The 22,221-nt window shown below is 40.9% G+C and overlaps 1 protein-coding gene across 8 annotated transcripts in view; it reads left to right on the top strand.

The window, feature by feature from the left end:
- Positions 1-22,221, top strand: part of mllt10 (MLLT10 histone lysine methyltransferase DOT1L cofactor) — a 48,257-nt gene that overhangs the window by 6,278 nt on the left and 19,758 nt on the right. For 7 of the 8 annotated variants that reach the window (XM_044175838.1, XM_044175839.1, XM_044175840.1 and 4 more), the window contains 9 exons: positions 62-116; positions 2,711-2,820; positions 2,959-3,062; positions 3,496-3,589; positions 7,123-7,212; positions 13,478-13,576; positions 13,886-14,222; positions 17,654-17,872; positions 18,792-19,265. In XM_044175838.1, the coding sequence (XP_044031773.1) occupies positions 62-116; positions 2,711-2,820; positions 2,959-3,062; positions 3,496-3,589; positions 7,123-7,212; positions 13,478-13,576; positions 13,886-14,222; positions 17,654-17,872; positions 18,792-19,265 (1,582 nt within the window). The remainder of the gene's footprint in view (positions 1-61; positions 117-2,710; positions 2,821-2,958; positions 3,063-3,495; positions 3,590-7,122; positions 7,213-13,477; positions 13,577-13,885; positions 14,223-17,653; positions 17,873-18,791; positions 19,266-22,221) is intronic. The other variant, XM_044175837.1, reaches the window with a different exon arrangement.

Here is a 22,221-nt window from a genome sequence, read left to right as displayed (position 1 = left end):
CACTCTAAGTAGATGAGGCTGACCGGTTGTTTCTGACCTGGTATTTCTTCTTTACCCACAGAGATGTGAGCTGTGTCCCCACAAAGATGGAGCCCTCAAGAGGACAGACAACGGAGGTAGAATCCCTCTCAGCTGCATACATACATACATACACACATACACACCCACATCTGTGGTGAGCCTCTTGTGTATTTTGTCATTAATTGCATGTCACCGGCAAGTTTAAGGGGTGTGAGCGTGCTGGGAGAGTTATGTTGCTGTTTGTTGTGTGTGCTGCCTCTCTCTACCATCCTTGCCAGTCCATGTTTTATGAGTGTGTGTGTGTGTGTATGTTTATGAGGGGGCGGGCCAGGATGGGTATAGTGCATGGCCTGTGAGGAGTCTCCTCTCTGGGTTCATTGGGAGGTCAGCTTGGTGGAGACTGTAAATATTCTGTGTGTGTGTGTGTGTTTGAGTCAGTCAGAGAGAGAGGCACAGCTGTGGGATTGTGTCCAGGCCTGCAGGGAGGCATCAGGACAACACTAACACACACCGTTTTACTACTTTCTCTTTTATTTTACCCTTCCCATGACCCCTCTCTCCCTCTCTTTTTCCTCCCATTTTTCTCGCACCATCTCCTTCCCCTACCGTCCGTTTCTCTGCTCTTGTCAGCTCCTCTTCACTTGTTGATCTGTGTGATAGTTGCTGTTATTTCAGGTGGGACAGTGATAAAGCAGAGCAAAGGTATTAGTCTGAAATGGGTATTTGATCCAGCATCTTAACATATGAGAGAGAGAGAGAGTTTACAGCTGCTTGTCCTGGCTTCTTTTTTGTTTTCTTTAGTTGTAGATACCCAGTAAATATTGGTGCTCTCATTATATCAGAAGTGTAAAGATGATAACAAAGTTGATCTGTCACATCCATATATTTTAAGGAGTTTTGATGGAAACAAATCAAACACTAGCAAATCAACAACAGGTTCACTTCCTACAAGTCACTGCTAAGAAATATTAGATACGTGGCAGCAGTATGAAACATTTAAATTAGGTACTCTCACTTTTGAGCATATTCTTCATTGTACTGATGTGGTTTCACTGTACATGCAGTCCATTACCTGCTACAGTAAGGACAACATGAACTGAAGTTAGTCCTGTTTTTTACCTGGTGTTGGTGTCATGGTTTTACCGTGGTTTACCACAGAAGCTCATAAAGCCATTATCAAGAACTGACAGCCTTTTGCCTCATTTGTTGTTTATTTGAAATCATAACACACTGATTTGTTATCAACGAAATTTAAGCTAATTGTCTCAACACGTTAGACTTTGATAACTTCTTGAAGTGTAAAAGAATGAATGCTTAGTTTGAAGAGGAAGGCTGTGCTGCTTTTATAGTCCTGTTTTATAGGCCTCTTCCAGATTCTTGGAGGGACTTCAAAACAACAACATGCACCCATTTTACACCCGCCGCCTCCCCTCTGTCCCGCCCTCTGCCCTCCTCCCCCTGTCCCGCTCACCAGGTCAAAGGCAGGTCAGGGGTTCAACTGTAAGTTTAAGCCTGTTTTTGTTTCCGCTATGGGGAAAAACAGTCACCTCCAGTGTGGCAGGAGACTCCCACCTCTATTTGACCTCCTGTTGACCTCTTTCTGCTGCTCCTCAGTTCATCGTCAATTCTGCTGCCACTCCACCATGCCCCACTGTCATTCTACCGTTTGTCTTCACTGACAGGCAGCTGTGTGTGTGTGTGTGTGTGTGTGTGTGTGTGTGTGTTAGGGCTGAATAAACGGCTACTTAAATAGATTAACCACCAGTTTGCAAATTAACATTTAAGATTCAGCATTTCAAAGTTTAACTCATTTTTTTGTTTTTAATATGTGAGTTTAACCAAAACTGTAATTTGGCATATTAATGATGAGTCCAGACCACATTTAGGTTTTTTGGTTCTCTTGGTTTGGGCCAAAGAAGAATTATCCATTGTTGCATTTTGGACTGGTCCATTTTGGTTTCACATTGACAAAAAAAACCCCAACAAAAGTTGCAAAGTTTCATCCATTGACAGGAAACTAAAGTCTGAAGGCTTATGCTCTTCATTAATGGTCACAAAAGCTTAGAAGGAAATACCTGGACATGAGCATTCATCATAACTGTACTGGCCTTTGTAGACTTCAGTTACCCTGTGCAGGTGTATCATGTAGTGCAACATGATGGGTGAGAAGGTGACCATCATCGGCTGTCTTGGTTTGGTTGTTTAATCCGCTGCAGAGTTTAAAAGGCAGTTCCCGTCACCCTAATAAACTGGACCAAACACAGAAGCGTAGCAAAGTCAGTTATGCATTTAGTAGAGACTTCACATTTTTTAGAGTCTGTGTTATGAGTTACAGCTCTAAAGAATATGCAGGAAAAGGCTTTTTTTTTTTTTTTTTTTTTTTTTTTTTTTTTACCCAGGTGATAAAATTCTGTAGGCGATGTATGGAGCAATATTGCATTCTTCGTGTTATCAGTCGTCCCTCCTGCCTCAAATTTCCAACACAGAGTTTTGCCACATTAGTAAAACTTGCATCCAACAAATCAAAAAAGTGGATAACAAACATCATTTCTGCACACTTTTATTACTATTCAAGACCTTTGCAGATGGTTTATAAATCTTCATATAAACTCTGAAATGCTGCCACAAGCTACCTTTTGCTGTCATATATGTGCAGAGGTTGATGATTGTTTTCTGTGTGTCTTTGCAGGCTGGGCCCATGTGGTTTGTGCCCTTTACATACCGGAAGTGGAATTCGCCAATGTCTCAACTATGGAGCCCATAGTACTCCAGTCTGTGCCACATGAGCGCTATAACAAGGTAACAAAATGTATCTATGCATTTAGACATGTCACAAAATCCCATCTACAGTGTAATTATGAGAAGGGTCTGTTTTTAAATTAAAATGGTTCTCTTAACTCTGTGTGTGTGTGTGTGTGTGTGTGTGTGTGTGTGTAGACATGTTATATCTGTGAGGACCAGGGCAGAGAGAGTAAAGCAGCCTGTGGAGCCTGTATGACCTGCAACAAACATGGCTGCAGGCAGGCCTTCCATGTCACATGGTGAGACCTATTCACATCACATTAACCTCACAGTGACAAAGAAGTAGATGGTTTCTTCAGTTCTTCACTCAAACTCAAGACTTGTAGATTTGATATACTGTTGAGTATTATAATAGCAAAACCTTTTAGACATTGTGGATATTAAGATTTTCATGCCGTCCAGTGGTTCCACTGCTTAGAAAAAATAGAAGTTCTGTAGGATAATAACTTTTTTCACATGTTAATACTGCCAACATGAGACAACATAGCCTGGTTTAGAGTGGCCAAACCTCTTTTTCTGCTTCCTTGTGTACAAATCATATTGTTTCATGTTCAGCACTTGTTGGTACAATGATACTTATTGTGCTACAATGTTACACATAAATGTTGAAAAGTTTTCTCTTGTCTTTTTTTCACATCCCTTTAATGTCCTTTACACTACTCTCTGCCACAGTGCCCAGTTTGCGGGGTTGTTATGTGAGGAACAAGGATCAGACGCAGACAATGTCAAGTACTGTGGATATTGCAAATACCACCACAGCAAATTGGTAAGTGTCCTCTCATATTTTTGTCACATTCCACAGATAGCATGTCTTTTGATGCTCTAAACCACAACTTCCCACATCACTGTCATTCCTCTTAACTAAAAAATGTATTTGTAGCCTTAACCTATTTCCGCACATATGAGGACAAATTAATTTTTTTTGTATTTTGATTTGATATTAAGGTTAAGGTGATTAATCATTCACTGTACCAGGTAACTGAGGAGCTAGTGTTTTTGTAAATATGATAGTATAAACGTACAATTTGACATTTGTCCTTGGTACATGACAAGTCTCGCTCACTAGCTTGTATTAGACACATGCATACACACTCTGTCCCCCAGAACTGAGCATTGTTCTCAGTTTTATTTAAGTATGAAAGCCCTCTGACTCTGAAAGACTGGTGTGTGTATTGCGGGCTTGCAGCTGCCACAGTGTTTGTTGCATGTGATTATATGTATATGCATGAGAGAGTCTTGAAGGTTGCGTGTCTATTAACAATTTGGATTTATTTGGGGTTTTTTTTGTTCCACTAACTACAAGCACGGATGACTATGTAGATGTAACACACACACACACACACACATATTGGTTTACCCGTAACACACTGAGAAAAACCTTTCATCTTGTGAATGACTTTGCACCTGTCTGCTGCCACAGAGAGATGACCTTCCATCACTTCTTCCCATTTCTTTTTCTTCTTTCTCTACTTCCCTTAGTCTTTCTCCTCAGTACTACTCTGCTCTTTTCTCAGCCTCTCCATCTTTTTTCCAACCTTTCCTCCGTTGTTGGTGTCTCTTTCCTGCTCGGCCCTTTCCCTCCTTTAGTCAGCTTCCGGTCTCTGTTGGCCTCTGCCCCCTTTTCCTCCATCTATCTTTCTCCCCCTTATGCTTCCTATTTCACTGGACCAATGAATCCATCCTCCAACTGCTTGCCTCTCTTCCACCTGTCCTTTTCCCTCCATTTACCGCTTTCCATCTACTTTTATTCCTCCTACCTTCCTTATCCCTCTAATCTCTCAAACAGTGGCTCATCGTGCCCTCCACTTCCTTGTGTATTGGTACTACAGAGGGGCACAGCGGGTTGGATTTGCAGGTGCTAGACTGGGTATTCTGAGCCTGGTTTTCACTGTTAAGGTCAAACAATGCTAATCAGGTTTAATCATTATTTATGTATTTCAGATTGTTTGGAAAATAACATTTCAGTGATTTATTTCTTAGGTTTCCAACTGACTTGTCCTGTCAATTAGCTTTTATTATTTGGTCATCAGGTTTAGTAGTAGCTTTTGTGCTGCTTTACATAAATTGGACACATGGTTTCAATAAAAGGTTGCAGTGTCAGTTTAATGCTGTCTCTTTCTAGACAGTATACGATTACAAAGTATAATGATTTAATATGATTTAAAAGAGCATTAAGGCTAACCTAAAGAAGAGAGAAAAACAAGTCTCTTTAGTCTGTACATTTGCTTGATATACAATTGGCATTCACTCCTAAATGACAGTTTACTGATTTCTTGTCCATGATCGCAGTCTTACCTCCTCTTTTGTAGTCTGTTAGCCTTGCTCTGACTACGTAGCCAGCATTATGCAAACCTGATAGGTGAATAGCTAGCAATTGTTTATTGCAAAATTCAGTCAGATACGAGAAGAATGAAAACGATAGGCTTATCATCACACAAATCCAACAAGTGGATATGCAGAGGAATTGTGTTCTCAGCACACACATTCACTGAAGAGACATCCTGTTGTGTTCCCGATTCCTCTCCAATAGTTAACAACCTATCACAAGGTATACACATGTATGCATGTACACACTCGCGTCAGTTGGGGGAGGGACGCAAATATGAAAAGCAGGAACGTGACTTGATTATTATGATTTCTGGAACAGTGGTAGGATGGAAACACAGGACAGGCTTTACAGTGTCTATACACACACACACACACACACCGATGACATTTTGCAATGTTAACAAACGCTGATGGAAAGACTCATGCTGTTATATTGATTTTGGATACTGGGGCATAATGTCATTAAAATGGGATTGTATGGATGACAGGAATGTATGAGAGGGAATCAATAATGAGGAAAGCAATGTTGTTAGCAGAGTGGGTTTCATAAAATACCACTTGATGGATGTTTACAGCATGTTAGCAACATATGGTATTTGACTGGACTATCCAAATCTAATTTCAAACTTAGATTGTCCTTGTTTAGTCTGGACTACAGTGAAATTTCTTTCTTGGCTAGAGATTTAATCAAGACTATGTATGAATATTGTTCCCCATTTCTAAGGAGTGTAAATGCGCTCTTTGAGTCATCTGCTTTACTTTTACAATCATCTACAATCATCCGTTGTTGGCATACAGATGCATTTGGTTTCAAGCATCTTCTGTGACAGTGATTGGCAAACCTTGTTGCATAACTTTCTGTCACTAGCTGTTCTTCCAAAGCAACTGGTCTTTGGCAGTAAAAACATGTTTATGGCGCAGTTAAGTTGTATTCATTGTATTGAAAGTGTAACAAAGCTGAAAGTCTGTCCCTGGGGAATGGTAATTCTGCTAACCTTTTTCGCAAATACAATATGTTTTTCTTTTTTAGGCTTGTCTTTAAGGTGGAATGATAATCTAGTGTTTAAGAAGAGGTTTTTAGTGTTCTTTAGGAGCAGTAAATTCGGAACGTTTTAGTACGTGTTAACTTACAGTATGGCAGCATGGAAACCAGATTTAGACTTTTAAAGGGAAGAGATTGCCATGTGACTCAGACAATGAGCTGTATGTGAGGCCAGAAGAGGAGGATTTATCCCATGGTGCACCAGGTTGCCTCGGAGAGCCAGTTTTACATGAAATGCCAAAAGAAACAGTCTCTGGTCATAGATCTGTACTTTTGAATAGATATTATTTACAGGATAAACATAAGCCTTGATCTATGCCTGGAGGTAATATGGCTGTAATTTGAGGGTGTAGTTGTTTATCCCCATGGCAACAGAACCATGAGCAAGACCAAGCTGGCTTGGGCTGAGATCAATAACCCTCAAAGACCCCTCAAAAGAGTCCCATGATGCCTCTTTAGATCCTAGTTTTGCACAGAAGTTTTACAACAATAAAACACAACTTATGGGAGTGAGGGGTTTTACTGTTGCCCTCAATCCTGATTTGTTTTTTCTAGTATTAATGGTTGTTCTACACTTGAATGACTTTGCCTGATGGTTACATTGGTCAATGAAAGTTGGAAAAGGAATGGTATTTTTTACAGTGGGGGTATAATGTATTTTTGGTCTAAAAACCTACTGCCAGTGCCACCATGCATATGTTATTCAGTAGTGACCAATAAGATTACTCCTGTAACCACCACTTTCCTAACTAATGCTCGTGACAATGTTTTTTGACTGTTTTTTGACTTTTGTATCCTTGAGTTCAGTCAGCCTTTTTTAGTTTGAGTTTTGTTTATTTTTTTATATAAGAGTTCTTTTTTTTGGTCTAATTTTAGCCTCTTTTCTTTGGACTTCATCCAGTAACTTGGAGTTCCTCTTTACCTTTTAGCGAAGGCGCAGGGGCCGTGGTAGTAGGTCTCAAAGCTTAAGTGACTCTTCCACTCAGTGTATGGATAGACCCCCAGACGAGGACAAGAAGGTAAGACAGCCCTCAGATCTTACCCATTCTATGCCTCCAACCCACGACTGTGACTCCACCAGAAACATACGCCCTCACTGTTACATGCTCACACTGTGGAGGGACAGGCAAATATGCAGTAAAAACATTGATCACTAATAATTTTCAGTGGCTCTTGTAATGGCTCCATAATGAGCATTTATGGAGACATTCTTTGAATATATTGGCAGGGCATTATTTATAAGAAGTGGAGTGTCAGAAGACTATTAAGTTTAAATTAACAAGACAAATAGAAAAAGAGGTGTGTGTTCATGTTCACAACAAAGTCGGACAATATTTTTAGGGCTCTCTAAGCTATCATACCTTAAGATATTATATGTTGACAAATAACCAAAACAGCAACGAATGTCTACCTTGGGTCTTGAACATATGTTAAGTCAATTGATTTGAGAAAAATAAGATTGAAATGGATGGATGGCCTTGAAAGTAATGCATTTGGTATCTTTATTTAAATTGTAATAAATATTTTCATGAAGAAAAACGCTAAAGCTATGCTTTAGATGTTCTTGATTTGAGCGTACTATCTTGACAGTTGGGAGTGTACAAATTTGTCCCAGCTCAAAACACATCAATGTGTCCATCAGTTTTACTAAACAACACCTTTAAAATCACAGAGGTCCTTTTAATTTGATGTTCAAGTGAGTGCAGAAATCGCATTTTATAAACCCAGCAGCAGTTGCATTTGGATTGTTTTTTAGCTGCTAGTATGACTGCAGCCCACCTACACCCACCAGTAATCGCAGCTCTGATTAGTGTGGCTTAATCAGTCACAGCTGTTAGCAGAACATGTAATCACAGGCTGTGAAAAATCTGAATTTACAGAAGGTGTCTGTTTTGTTTTTTGTCATGTGTACCGAACTGAATTTGATCTGTTCACCTGCAATTGAATTAAACCTATCATTCTCCCAAAAAAGCAGCATGTTAAAGAAGTCATGAACATTTCTGATGGTTGATACTACATCTCTAACCTTTTCAGGCCTGTTTTAGAGTATAATAGGTAGGCAGAAATATTGAACCCACTATAGCCCAATATAATGTGCTAAAGCGAGAGAGCATAGAGTTTTCTGTTCAGTGTCATTGATTCTTCCCACCACAATCTCCAACAATGTGCCCTGTTTGGACAGAACTTGCAGAAAATGCATCCATCCTCACTTCCTTCTTAAGTAAGAATCACTGTGAAGAGTTTACAGGATCCAAGTATTGTGTGTGTGTGTGTGTGTGTGTGTGTGTGTGTGCGTGCGTGTGCGTGCGTGTGTGTGAAGTCAGCTTTATCAAGCACATATAGCAAGCAGGATTGTCTCAAAGTGCATTGCAGCAAAGGACCCTCATTAGATAAAACAAGCGAGAACAAGTACTTGACATACTTGTGTGTGTGCGTGTGTGCAACTGTAAGTGAAAATATTTTAGTGAAGGGAAACTTGGTCCAGACCACCTCAGAAACAAGAAACAAACACTTTCTCTGTTGTTGTTTTACAAATGTGAATCATAACATAATCTTTATCTGACAAGAATAAAATGTTGTATTAAGTGACTTCTCAATCAAGTTGTTTGCTGACAATTCTGCTCAGTCATCCCTGATATTTATGTTGTTCTACATAATGCATAGTGCATACTAGCAGAAAATATTGCCTGTATCAACATTATAAACCAACTGTGATTGAATACAAATATAAAAGTACTGAGCAAAAATTTAAGTATTACAAGTGGCTGCTGTAACTTTCAATTAAAAAAATTCTCCACTGCAAACATATTAGCTGCCTGTTTTATACAGATGCCTTGCAGCAACAATGTTTGGGTGAAATCAGTTTACAACACATCAGTATAACAACTGACATAGATATCTGATAGAAAGTACCAAAGATAGAAATTTGTCTAGGCTGCATATAGCTGATAAAGATCTTTTAAATCAGCTCTATTGTAATTATTATTATTATTATTATTATTATGAGTATAAAATTAATACAATTCTAATAAATAATGAAAATAGTGTTTTTTTCTGAAGATGCACCATGGAATTTTGTTAGCTTAGTGTTTTCCGGTTGAGCAAGGAAGAAAGAATGGGTGAATTTTGAAAGTTTCTCTTGGCCCTGCGGTCTGCTCTACTGTTCTGAAATCAGGAAGTCAGCTCCTCCATCAAGCTTGTTTTTGTCACCTGAATGACGTAACAAATAATTGCTTCACTTCCACTGAATGAAATGCTCATGTTCTGATGAGATGTTGCATTTATTTTTAAACCTGTGTTTGTGCAGACAGCTCAGTAGAGATTTTGTTAACGATGCTGTGCCAAAAAGACTTGGATGCTTTGAGTTCCCTTTTCCATCTTTTTTTTCAATTGTAGTTAATTGTTTTTGATAGAATGCATGAAAGAAGACAAAATATTTTTCATTGTGTTCGTTCATGAAGTAATTAGTGGAATCCAAATTGAGCATTAAACATGTTTTATCTGTCTACGTAGTCATTGTGTCAAACAATGCCAGCTTCAGGATGATTGTGTGCATGTGCGTGTGTGCGCATGTGTGTGTATTTGTCCACATACTATTCAGCCTCTCTGCCCTGGCTTTTGTTAATACTGCCTTATTTGCATCAGTTAGAGTACCCCCTTTTCTCTCACTCTCTCTCCATCCACATTCCAGGGTCAGAGATCAGTAGGCTCAGATGTGTGTGTGTCCACACATGCATTTGTTATGTGGTTTGGAGGCTCAGCTGTATACCCACCTCATGTTAGCCCATGCAGTCAAACTACAGCATGGGCTAAAAGATCCCCCTCACTGGCTGCTTAGAAAAGGCCTGTAGGGAACACACACACACACATCCGTGTACTTCTATCTTTGTGAGTGAGGACCGTCATTGACATAATGCATTCCCTAGCCCCTTACCCTAACCACTACAACTAAATGTTAACCCTAACCTAATTCTAACCTAACCTTTAAAACCAAGTCTTAACCTTCAAGCAGCCCTGTGAAGTTGTGAGGACCAGCCAAAATGTCCTCCCTTTCCAAAAATGTCCTCACTCTGTAGGTAAAAAAGGTGTTTCAGTCCTCACTATGTTGCAAGTACAATTACACACACATACATACACACAATGGCTGGTCAGAAATCCTGCAGGAAACTGCACAGGGGAATTCCGGCCAGGCCAGGGCGGATTATTTTCCCCCTTACTTCCTGTTCCTCCGTTTCCCCCCCTCTCTCCCTCGCCTCTCCACAGCCCTCCTCCCCTCTGTGTCTGCACCCTCTCATCTTCCTCCTGAGGCCATTGCGTTGACTTGTGAAGCATTTAAAATACATGTATCAAGTCAACAAACAACAGGTGCGGGCCTTTTAGTCGTTACGTAACATAGCTACGTTTAATGAATTTTAATTTCTTGTCTATGCGCATTACAGCAAGGAGAAGTACAGTTCAAAAGGCACTTTGATTCGATGTAGTGATGAAACAATTGAGTAGTCAATTAACAGAAAATTATTTAACGTCATTAAGCTAAAATGCATTCATACATTCTCCGATTGCAGCCTCTCAGATGTGAGGATTTGCAGCTTTTCTCTTTCTTTATTTGATTATAAGTTGAATATTTTTGGACTGTTGGTTGAGCAAAACAAGCAATTTGAGGATGTCAACTTGGGTTCTGGTAGTTATTTATGGGTATTGTTCACTATGTTCTGTCATTGTATTGACAAAATGATCAATACATAAAAGGGGATAAAAGGGCAGATGAATTGATAATGAAAATAATTGTCCTAATTTAATCCAATTAGTTTCAAGATAAAATAATCAAGATGCCTATGTGTACCAAGAGTCTAAAGACATTTCCATGCACATATTTTCAGGACAGTTATAAGGAATAGTGTTTATCTACTGAATAGTGAGTTTCCCAGTTCAGAGCCCCATGATCAGCATTTGACGTAGACAGAGAGGATTTCAGCCCACCGTTGTATTGCTCATTGCTTAGCATTTTGTTGATAAATAGACGTGGCCCTCATCCTCTGCCACCACTTATATTTACCCCACACAGTCTCAAAGACCACTCGGACATGTCAAATGATCAGGCTGCTAATGGTCAGCAACAGAGAAAGAGGGGAAAGGACACGCTGAAAGGCTTTGTCTCTGCCTGTATAATCAATTGACCTGATTGATAAGGGTGTGTCAGGGTTACATTGTGCGTGTGTTATGTTTCCCACGCCCAGTGCTTCGGGTCCTACTGTGTGTGTGTGTGTGTGTGTGTTATCCGACCCTCTCAGCTCAGCCTCTGTCCATCAACACCTACCTCTGGAATGTTAATGAAAAACAACAAGGGAATCCCAAAGAATTGACCTCTACGTCTCTCTCTCACTGCTTTTCTCCAGCATCGTCTCTGCTTTTTGTTGCAGTAGATGCCGTTTAAGTTAACCGTCTCACTTTGGATAGTCGCTCACTCTATCCTATGTTTCTCTTTGGTTATCTGCTTTCTGTAGCAAAGTAGGCACTATAGTTTCAGTCAACCCGCAGCACTTTTTTTTTTATTTCTGTGTCATTGTACGAAGAGAAATGCAGGAGCAACAGCATGGCAGACTGTAAACTGAAAATCCTGATTTGGGCACAGCCCTACAGAAAATTAACCAACAACAATTTTGATAATCGTGAAACTAATTTATCATGCAAAAAGAGAAAACATTTTCTAGTTTCAGCCTCTTAAATGTTCTAACTTACTGTTTTTTTTTTCTGTTTTTATATCACTGCAAATAGATTATCTTTGGGTTGTCGACTGTTGGTCTGACAAAGTAAGCAATTTGAAGACACCATCCTGGGCTCTGGGAAAATGTGATTGTGAAATGCATTTTTCACTGTTTTCTGACATTTTATAGACTAAACTGTTACTTGATTAATTGATAAATTATCGCCGGGGGTTAAAACCCCTTAACAAACAGCAACCCGCCAGTAGGCCAGTCATTACAAACTCATGCTGTGCAAACAAACATTGTTTAGACTCTCAGAATTCTACTTTCTGTTGGGGATCCCAACGTTCCCAAAGATACGAAATATGTCAGCTTTTTGTGGAAATGTGTATAAAATGATGCACAAAACATCTAGAATATTCCCATTCAATATGTGAATCTCAGTATAAACATCATGTAGCTTTAAAATAAAGCTGGAACAAACTGATACAGAAAATATGAGGCAAGGTGGAATAAGTTACTTAACAGAAAACAAAAAAAGGAAAATAATTGCTAGTTGCAGCCTTAGTTCCAAGTTATACCCAGAAATACACACACAAACAGAACTCTGCCACCTTTGTCTCTTAACCCCAGAGCGTTAGCATTAGTGGAAGCCAATGTGCAGAGAGGTTATAGTGGAGCTGCTGCTACTGGATCTCCTGATATTTGCCTGATGATGTCTGTTAACTGCCATTCATAGAGGAAGTCTGGCTAAACTGTCACCAGCCTCCACACAATCACTCCCCAACAAGACCCTGGGGGGAGAAGAAGGGGGAGGGGCTGTTTCTGGTGTTTCAGAGTTGTCATGACACTGAGCATTATAAGCATGTTGAGTCCCATGTTGTCTCTCAGGATCTCCTGCACGTACATACAAGCAGTATGTATGTGCAGAGAGTTGTCAGGTTGCGGGGCATGCATGTGAGGTGTAAATGCACTGGCACCCAGTCGCCACCTCAGGGGTGCGAGAAGAGTGTGGCGGCACGCGTGTGATAGCAAGGGTGTAAATTGAGCTGTGATCGTCCAAGATGCAAGATATGATTGGATAAAACGATGAGACCTTGTGCGCTTCGGCACAAGGCACTTAGACACACAAACTGCTCTAAACTGCAGCGCGCTGAATTCCTGTTGCCTCCTGTCCCTTTTTTTTAATCTCTCTTCCATCTCTCTCTTTGTGTTTGTAGATCTCCAAGCTTTCATCTCAGACTGAGCCTTTGAAATGCAATGCTCTCTCTTTCCATCTCTTTCTGTCAGCCAAACACACATACATTCTCCCTCTTTTGTGCTTATATCCTAATAACTAATACCTTAGTTTATTTTTGCCATCTCTTTGGCTTTAATCTTCCACAGAACACTTGCGTATATGGCCTAGTATGTCCATATTCAGTATTTTCCCAATGTATCTAAAATGCAGAGGGCTATAAAATATGGGTTGTAGGATGTCTGTTTTTCTCTCTTTGTCTTTATTTCTCTTCTTCATGTATCATGTCTTAAGAAGCTTCAAGATCTGTTTCTCCTTTTTTGTCCTATTCTCAATGCTCAGAAACACAAGGAGAGGGACAGGCACAAACCAAAACACAAGAAGACCTCCATGGACATGTCGCCTTCACTCATTCTTCCAAACATCATGGTCCCAGACAAGGTGAGGGCACTCATCTACTCCTCACTCCTTTGCTTTGGTGAATTGTGGCTGGGCTAGTTAAATATTACAGCAGGGGTGGCTGGTTGACTTTTTTTCCTTTACCTTGATTAACCTTTGTTGCTCTTCTTCTGTATCCCTCACACATCTTGTCCTCCCCACTGACCTTTCTCCCATTTTTTGTACTCCCTTTCAAAACCGTTTGATAATTTTTATTTCCCTGTTCCGGTGCTTCTCGTGGTTCCTGTCCTCCCTTTCCGTTCAACTATAATTTTTCATTGTTCTCACTCCCTTTTCACCTTCCTCCTCCAGACTTACAACAGCAGCAGTTCAGTGGGAGGTGTCACCTCTCTGCCGGCACCCTCACAGAAGCGGCTGGACGACGGCACGGCCCGTTTCACCACCGCCAACTTTCAAGAAGTGTCGTCCACTCTCTCTGGCGGTAGTTCCAAAGATGGGTTGGCTGCAGAAGGTGGGAAGGCGACGTCTGAGGTGAAGAACAAGAAGAACAGCGGCGGGAGTCATGCGGTGGGACAGAGGGGCGGCCGCAAGTCTCTCACCTCCTCAGGGAAACCCCTCCCCTCCGCCGTGGTCACCATGGCAACCTCCTCCACATCTGCCTCTGCTTCCACTGGGCCTTTCCACCAAGGTGAATTGATGGCTGCAAATGGTCCTTTATGTTAATTTCCCCACAACTGGGAATTAACCCCTCAGTTAGAAAAATGGAAACGCAATGACAAATCATCTGGTGTTACTGCTCTGCCCACCGACCAAAAAAACTGCAAGTGCAGCACAATTTCAATTCCAGCAATGTTATTAAAAACCAAATGAGAGTGTGATTCATGTGGTTTATGTGTGTGTTAGGCCTGCGCGATATGAGGACAGTCTGCGATGTGCGATAACTGCGATGACAATGTGATTTGCGATAAATAAAATTAATATTTTAAATGTAACAAAATATTGTTTCTAGAGCAGCAACAGCAAAGTCTCTATATAAACTCAATAAAATCTCACTGGAAACAAATCTAAAATGTTAATAAAACAAATCATATACACAAAAACACCATATACACTAAAACAAATACATCAAAAATACTCAGTGAAGTTTAGAAAGAATGAAGAACACAGACGTCAGTCAGTATCAGTCCTTCTTCCTGTCCTCTGTCCTCCTCCCTCTGCTGCTGATGTGATTCACCTGCAGGTAAGTTACTGCTGGTAGAGGGAGGAGGGGCTGGTTTGTCTCAGCCAGCAGTAAGTTTACAAGAATCTGCCTAATTTTAAGGTACATGGCAAACTAAGCTAAACAGAAGACTACATACATACTTAGTTTTAGTTTGTTTGTAACAAGCCGCCATTAGTCAAGCTAGCGCGGGGTGCTTGTGTACATATTTGTTTACATATTTATGCTTGTTGAACAGGTGTATTGGCTTTTTACTCGCTAAGGTTTTATTACACTTATAGTAGCGAGCGTAGTTGTCCTCAGCTCGAGTAATCTGTGAGTTATCTTCACTTTACTGTCTCTACCACGGCTCTGCGTGCGTGTGTGTGTTAGGGCTGGGCGATATGGAAAAAAAGTCATATCCCGATATATTTAGGCTGAATATCGATATACGATATATATCCCGATATTTTTTCCGCAAAGTGAGAGCAAATGTTCAGTCAAAGTCAAAGCCAAATATGATGTCACAAGTAGTTTTATTGAAACCAGCCATTTCAGTGAACAGTTGCAAAATCAAATGAATAAATAGTAAACAGGTTTTTTCACCTGGTTCATAATTAAATGCTCAGCTGTTCAAATAACAATAAAATGTAAAAAAAAAAAATACTGTATAACAATAGGACAGGAAGGAAAGGAAAATAAGGAAAAACTAACATTTTAATATGTTTTTGATTAAAGTAAAATATCTGAATACTCCTTACAACACTGTACTCACCAATAGCCAAGTGCAATCTGTGACCGAAGCACTGCATCCTCAGCCACTCGTTCAGCTCAACCGCTTTGACGATGTTGCTCCTGTTGTCGGTTTTTATAGCAACCAGATACTTTTCTTGGAGTTTCCAGCTTGCAATTGCGTCCTGCAGGGCCTCAGCTATGTGCTCACCGGTCTGATCCTGGGGGAAATAACTTGTTTGCAGACACGCTGTTTTCATCTCCCAGTCTTGAATGAAGTGAACTGTCACGCTCATGTAAGGCTCACACGTCCTGCTCGACCACATATCGCTGGTCAACGCAAAATGGGTCACGTTAGCGAGCCGGTCAGCAAGGCTCTGTCTGATTTCAGTGTACATTTGTGGCAGTGCTTCTCGTGCAAAGTAGTTGCGACTGGGAAGCTCATATCTCGGATCCATAGTTTTCAGTAGCTTTGGAATCCGACTTGTTCCACAGTTGCAACGGGACCATATCTTTAGCAATGTGATAGGACACCGCTTTAGTTATAGTACACCACTTGACACTTTTCTTTTCATAAGGAACACTGCGGGAAAATGAAGTTTGCAGTGAGCTTTGTTTCGGGGCTGGAGCTTTTTCAGGTTGTCGATGGCTTGCGGCTGTGGCTTCTGCAGCACGCAGTTTCAAAGACTCTTCGTACTGCAGTTTGTGCCACTGTTTTAGGTGGTGAAAAAGATTTGTAGTGCTTCCACCCCTGGCTGTAACTTGTTTATTGCACTCCCTACAAATAACGTGATGTTGTTGCTCATCTGATACTTTGAATCCGAACCATCTCCAAATTACTGAGCCACTGCTTTTTCTTTTACTAACCAATTCCTCCGCGCGAACTATATCGATATATGCGATATGGTCTAATTCCCTATCGCGTCTAAAAATATATCGATATAAAAAAATATATCGATATATTTTTTGCAGACTCCCATTCCTGAGGAGCGACGGGGACTTCTGAATCCCACCGGTGACACCCATGACCCCCAACCCCCTCTCTCCTACTCCTCCCACTCCTAATCCACTGCTGGAAACTAAGCCCGCCCGGCCTGAGAGCGTCGAGGATGAAGAGGAGGAAGGGGGGGCGGTGGAGGAGGCGGTGTTGGCTGTGGAGGAGGTGGGGAGAGTCAGGGAGGGAGCTGGCTCTGAAGGCTTCACATCCGTGGTGAAGCAAGGTCCAAATCGGTTTCGCCAGTTGCCCTTCTTTTTCTTCTTCACCCCGATCGCCCAGCCCTAGTGTGTGTATATGAAGGAGCTCGGCTCTGACACAGAGCAGGGCAGATGCTGCAGCATGATAAAAAAATACTATGGTCTCAGCCCTGGGGCCCGTTTAATACCGGGTTTCGGTACCCATCCTTAAATTAAATGATTTTTCTTATTCATTGGGTTTCAGGCAGTCTTCTGCGATGTGTTTATCGTGCATGTTCATATCGCGATGATGATGAAAATACGATTTGTTGGTCAGCAGTGTGTGTATGTCATTTTCTGGATTTTGGCCAGACAGCGGACTGTAATACCATACCTCTGGCTCCTGTAATCTGTGGGCCAAGTCTGGGAAAAGACCAACACACACACAAAGAAAAAAGAAAGAACATGTTGGCCATACCTCTGGCTCCTGTAATCTGTGGGCCAAGTCTGGGAAAAGACCAACACACACACAGAGAAAGAAAAAAGAAAGAAAATGTTGGGATGTCAGGACCTGAAAGGAGTCAGTGCTCACACTGAGCTCCTGTGTTTTGTACTATCAGAACCTTGACGCCCTTGTCAGGTGTGTGTTTGTTTGTGTGTGTCCAGCAGAGAAATGGTGTGTGTGTTTGAATATCCATCCATTTGTGTGCTTTCAAGTCAGTTCCTGTGTTACATGGGAGGACTACATGATGAGGGAGGGAGGATAGAGAGCGGGAAAGCAGATAAAATGCCTGTTGGTTAACTTGTTTCTGCTGCTCCCATGATGATGGAAAGGAGTCGTTTGGAAACTTTTCCAGCTGTAAGATCTGTTTCCTCTGTGTTGTTTCTCTCCTGCTCTCACTCTTGGTGTCTCTCTTGCTTCTTCATCTCACTTGCCATCTTCACTTCTGTCTTTCTCTCTTTTTTTTCTGTCAACGTCTCTATACCTGTCTTCCACCTGTCTTTCTTTCTTCCAGGTCTCCTGTTGACCAGTGCCAGCAAGACGCCCTCTGCTCCTTCCTCCTCAGACTTCCTAAGTTTCTCAGATTCAGCGTTGCGCCCCGGGGGTGGGACCACCTTCTCCTCCCCACCATCTTTCAGCAGCTGCCTTGTGAAGCCGAGCTCAGAGGGCGGAGCTTCAGAGGGAACTACAACACTCTTCGGTTCTCTGATGTCTGCCACTACGGCTTCTGCAGGTACCACACATTTATTTATGACAATGATCACTTATAGTTTATTAAAATCTATTTTTGTTGTTTGTCAGTTAGGTGCTTAATTATTTGTTTTTACCTTTTTCGTTGTCACATTTTTGGTCTCATTATTACAGTGATGACATTTTTAGCATCAATGCAGAACAAGTTTAATTGTTAAAGGGACACTAATTTTACATGTCACATTTGACCAGTCACTGAAAGATTTGTCAACTCTGGGGAAAATGACTCAAGTGATGTCACTTTAGTAATCTTGGAAAGAAAACCTGCGTTACAAACTGCGGGTGAAGAGTTTGAAAGATGTGGGCTTTTACCGGTAAAGAAGGTTTAACAAAAGACACTTACCAGGTTTCATTATGGGAAGTGTAGGAGCCAGTGTTTTTGGAGCTTTTGGAGGATATCTCAACCTATGCTGCGTCAATTTTGTCTCTTGAAAGTACTGCAACTTTACGGAAGCAGAATACTAAATCGCAGGAGTGCACTTTTTAGTCATTTTTAGGCAAAAACTTTTAAGCAGTATTCTGGTTTCAAAATGTGAATATTTGCTTGTTTTTTGTCTTCTATAATAGGAAACAGACTATCTTTGGGTTTTTGGACTGTTGGTCAGACAAAACAAGCTATTTAGATACATCAACTTCTGTTGTGATAGGCCTTTTTCAAAGTCTCTAACATTTGATAGACCAAACGACTAGTAGATTAATTGAATTAAGTAATCAGCACATGAATTAGTAATGAAAGTAATCGTTAGTTGCAGCCCTAATTTACAAGAGAACTGATGACTCAGGATGTGCTTTCCTCTTAAAGTAGACTCTTTGATGGATCACAGGCCAACAAACCACAACAAACACCAATAGATTGCAGGCTTTATACTTAAATATTCAGTTCTGCTTTCTTATCATTTCAGTGGGCGGGAAGCTGTATGAGAATTCCCACAGTCACACAGCTAGCGAGACGACAAGCCTTGGTGGGTGTGCTGGCTACAAACGGCCCCAACCCTCCAGCTCAGGACCGGGGATCGGAGGAGCAGTGGCAGGAGGAGGGGAAGATGGGGTGAAGAAGAAAAAGAAGGGCAACTGGCGAAACCGATTTGGACCTTGCTTCACCACGGATGTGAAGCCTTCAGAGCCAGCTCCCTCCCTGACTCTCCCCACCTCCTCCACAGCCAACACCGCCTCCTCCACCGCCCCCCCTTCCTCCTCTTCATCCTCGACGCTCTCAGGCCGGCCGGGCTTAGTTTCCAGCAGTGGATTAGGAGTGGGAGGAGTAGGAGAGAGGGGGTTGGGGGTCATGGGTGTCAGCGGTGGGATTCAGAAGTCCCCGTCGCTCCTCAGGAATGGGAGTCTGCAAAGCAACAGCAGCTCCACAACCACTGGGCCAGGTGAGAAGGACACAGCAAGTTAACACACAAAACACAATGATGTTTCACTACAATGATGAGTTTTTGAAAGCTCAGGTCTCACTGATCTCACGATGAGAAATACTCTCAGATCTCTCTGTCTGTCAGCTGCATTGAGGAAGTTATCATCACAATTTTGCTGTAGCTAAGCAAATAGCCAGAAATTGTTGTTGGCAGCTAAAATGAGGAAACGGGCTGGTTTAATACATGATTTATCATCCGATTATGTTAGACAAAGAAGTTGTGTCTCATGGTGCTCACAATAGTGTCTTCAAAATGATTAAAAGGGAAGTTGCTTATGTGTGGCATTGTTGTAGCCGTTTTTGTTCTGCACATCCAGCTCCTGACTTGTGGAGCTTTCTTGCCATTTGTCACTAAAAGTGACACTAAAAATGTTTGTGGATTACCTTTGTGCAGCAAAGTATTAACATTACCAATCATAAATGGCAAGGATTTGACACCCCTTTGTAATTGGCTCCTTGTGTACGTGTGTGTGTGTGTGTGTGTTTTGCTCTCACACGTGGAAGTGGTCTGTATGTTTTTTTTTCATCGTGTTCAGTTGCTTGGCAACTGTCTTTATGCTTTGGAGTTCCCCTATGCTGATGGAAATGGCTCAGTACAGCCCACACATCCCACATCTCCCCTTTCTTCCAGAATTACCACCCTTTTGTTTCTCTCTCCTGCCTCTCAGCTGCTCTCTCTTACCTGCATTCTGCTCATTCCTCAAATCCTCGTCTCACCTGTTGATGCTTTATACAGTTTAAGGTGTACGTGTGTTTGCATAGTCCCAAGTCCAAATGCAAATGAAGAAAATATATGTTCTAATCAGGGCACTGTCCATCCCTAATCATTAGGATCAGTTGATTCGATGCTGAACACCAATTTGTTCCTGTTCTTCAACATTTTTACATAAGGTTCTTGCGTATGTCTCTTTGTCATACAGTATTTTTCAATTGTACTGCTCTTTTAACAGTGATTCAGGCACAGAGATTAAGTTATTTTATAGTGTAGCCATCTCATTTATTTATCATTACCCCCAGTTTAATGAGGTTAATTGTGAATTGACAGAAATTTCCTTCTTCATGTTTTGCTTTTATCAATTTTATGTTACTGAGAGGAAACATGTTACGTGTTGTTAAAGCAATATGAAATGCAGCAATGAGGAATTTGGCTCTCTCACACATTAAAACTATTGTATCATTGCAAACCCTCAAATTTATTGTTGTGTGTTGCTAATAGTATACTGGTAAGCACAAGTTGGGCCTATCCTTAAATATTGATGTTCAGTCATGCTTTCAAAGGTGTGCTTAGTGGATATTATTTATTTTTGTAGCTTTGAGCATGAATTGGTTAGTCAAACCTGAGGACTGGTGCTGTTTGCGTTCTGAATATAATTTCTTGCAGCAGTGGTTGTTGAGGATGATTTTGTTTGTGATTCCAAGTCCATCTTAGTTTTTGGTGCTTGTGCTTTTCCCTACAGCAGTGGCGGCATTTCTGACCACAGCTGGTGAAAGAAGATAGGGAAAACAAAACAGTGGTAGTTATGTATGGCTGTGCAGTATATGTGTGTGTGTGTGTGTGTCTGAGAATCATGTGTTCTTCCTACTGTAAATATTTAGCTTAGGGTTAATGCAGGGCAGTAATGGGGAGGATCTTGGCGTTTATCTCCCCCTTCCATCCTGTCTGCTGACTCCACTGTGCTGATGGATAGATAGTTAGCCTGATAGATATGTGTTGGAGGGTGGGGAGAGGCAGGGGGTTAGATTTTGGCTAGGTTAATGTTTGACGGCAGGGGGGTCACTGATGGGACGGACGAGCTGGTAGAGCACAGTGGGGGAGGAAAGATGTTTGGTGGACATTAATTTATTCAGGCCAGTGGGAGTGTGTGTATAAAAAATAATGAGAAAAGAGACAAGAAAACATAAGATGCTTATTGCTGTTTATTCATATATTGATTTGCTTATTTATGTGATGTTTTTATTATTTTGTTCCTTATCCCAGTGAAATTTTAATTATCAGCGGTTTGGTCTCGCTGCAAAACACATGTGAGGGGAAGTTGTGAAAACCAGAGAAATACTCAGTGAACAGGATTTCATTTAAATACCAAATGAAGCTTGTTGGTGAGATATGAAACCTGTACTTACATCCTGATTAGTTTAGTGTGTAGATGAAACATGATTCCTAGTTCGAGTAAAATACATTTCTGCATTTGAAGAAAACATTTGGAGATTCATGAATAAAAAGATTTTTGGGCACTGTTAACATTTTTCAGTTGTTTTTTTTTTTTTATGTAATTAAATTTTTTTAGTTTATAATTTTCTTTATTTTTATTGTTGCAGTTCAGTTTTAATCAGTATATTTAATAAGTGTGAGCACTGTAGTGAATCAAGCTTAAAAATATATTTGGAGAACAGGGAATTCATCCAAAACAAAGATTGGTAAACACTTGAAGCTTGAAGAAAAACAAGACACACACACATGCAGAAAACCTCTAACAGACAACACATATGAAAATTGGAGACAATTTCAAAGTGACAGCTCTTTCATGTTCAGGTAAAAAAAAGAATATTTTCAGTTGAATTTACAGTACCCCTCAATTTGTTTTGTCTCTACCTACCTTCTAACTGCTCAGAATTGCAGAGACTCTTGCATTTGGTTGCCTGTCCAAACTATTGTATGACTCTGCAAATGATATGGCTTCATCAGTCTATGGAAAACCTTCATACATTTTGTGATACATGCATACACACACACATTGACTGCCCTCGATGCGGCTCTGTTCCCTCTACACATTCTTGTGATGTTTGAATACATTTCTGTTCAGCTTTGGTGGTAGAAAATTCTCAGAATAACAAATGTCTTTCTGTTGTCATGATGGTATTCAGTGTTTGTCTCCACATTCCATTTTTAAACTGATTAAATGACTGTCTGCCATTTA

Source organism: Siniperca chuatsi, linkage group LG19 (assembly GCF_020085105.1).
Source record: "Siniperca chuatsi isolate FFG_IHB_CAS linkage group LG19, ASM2008510v1, whole genome shotgun sequence".
Lineage (NCBI taxonomy): Eukaryota > Metazoa > Chordata > Actinopteri > Centrarchiformes > Sinipercidae > Siniperca > Siniperca chuatsi.
This window is presented reverse-complemented; position numbering and strand designations above follow the sequence as displayed.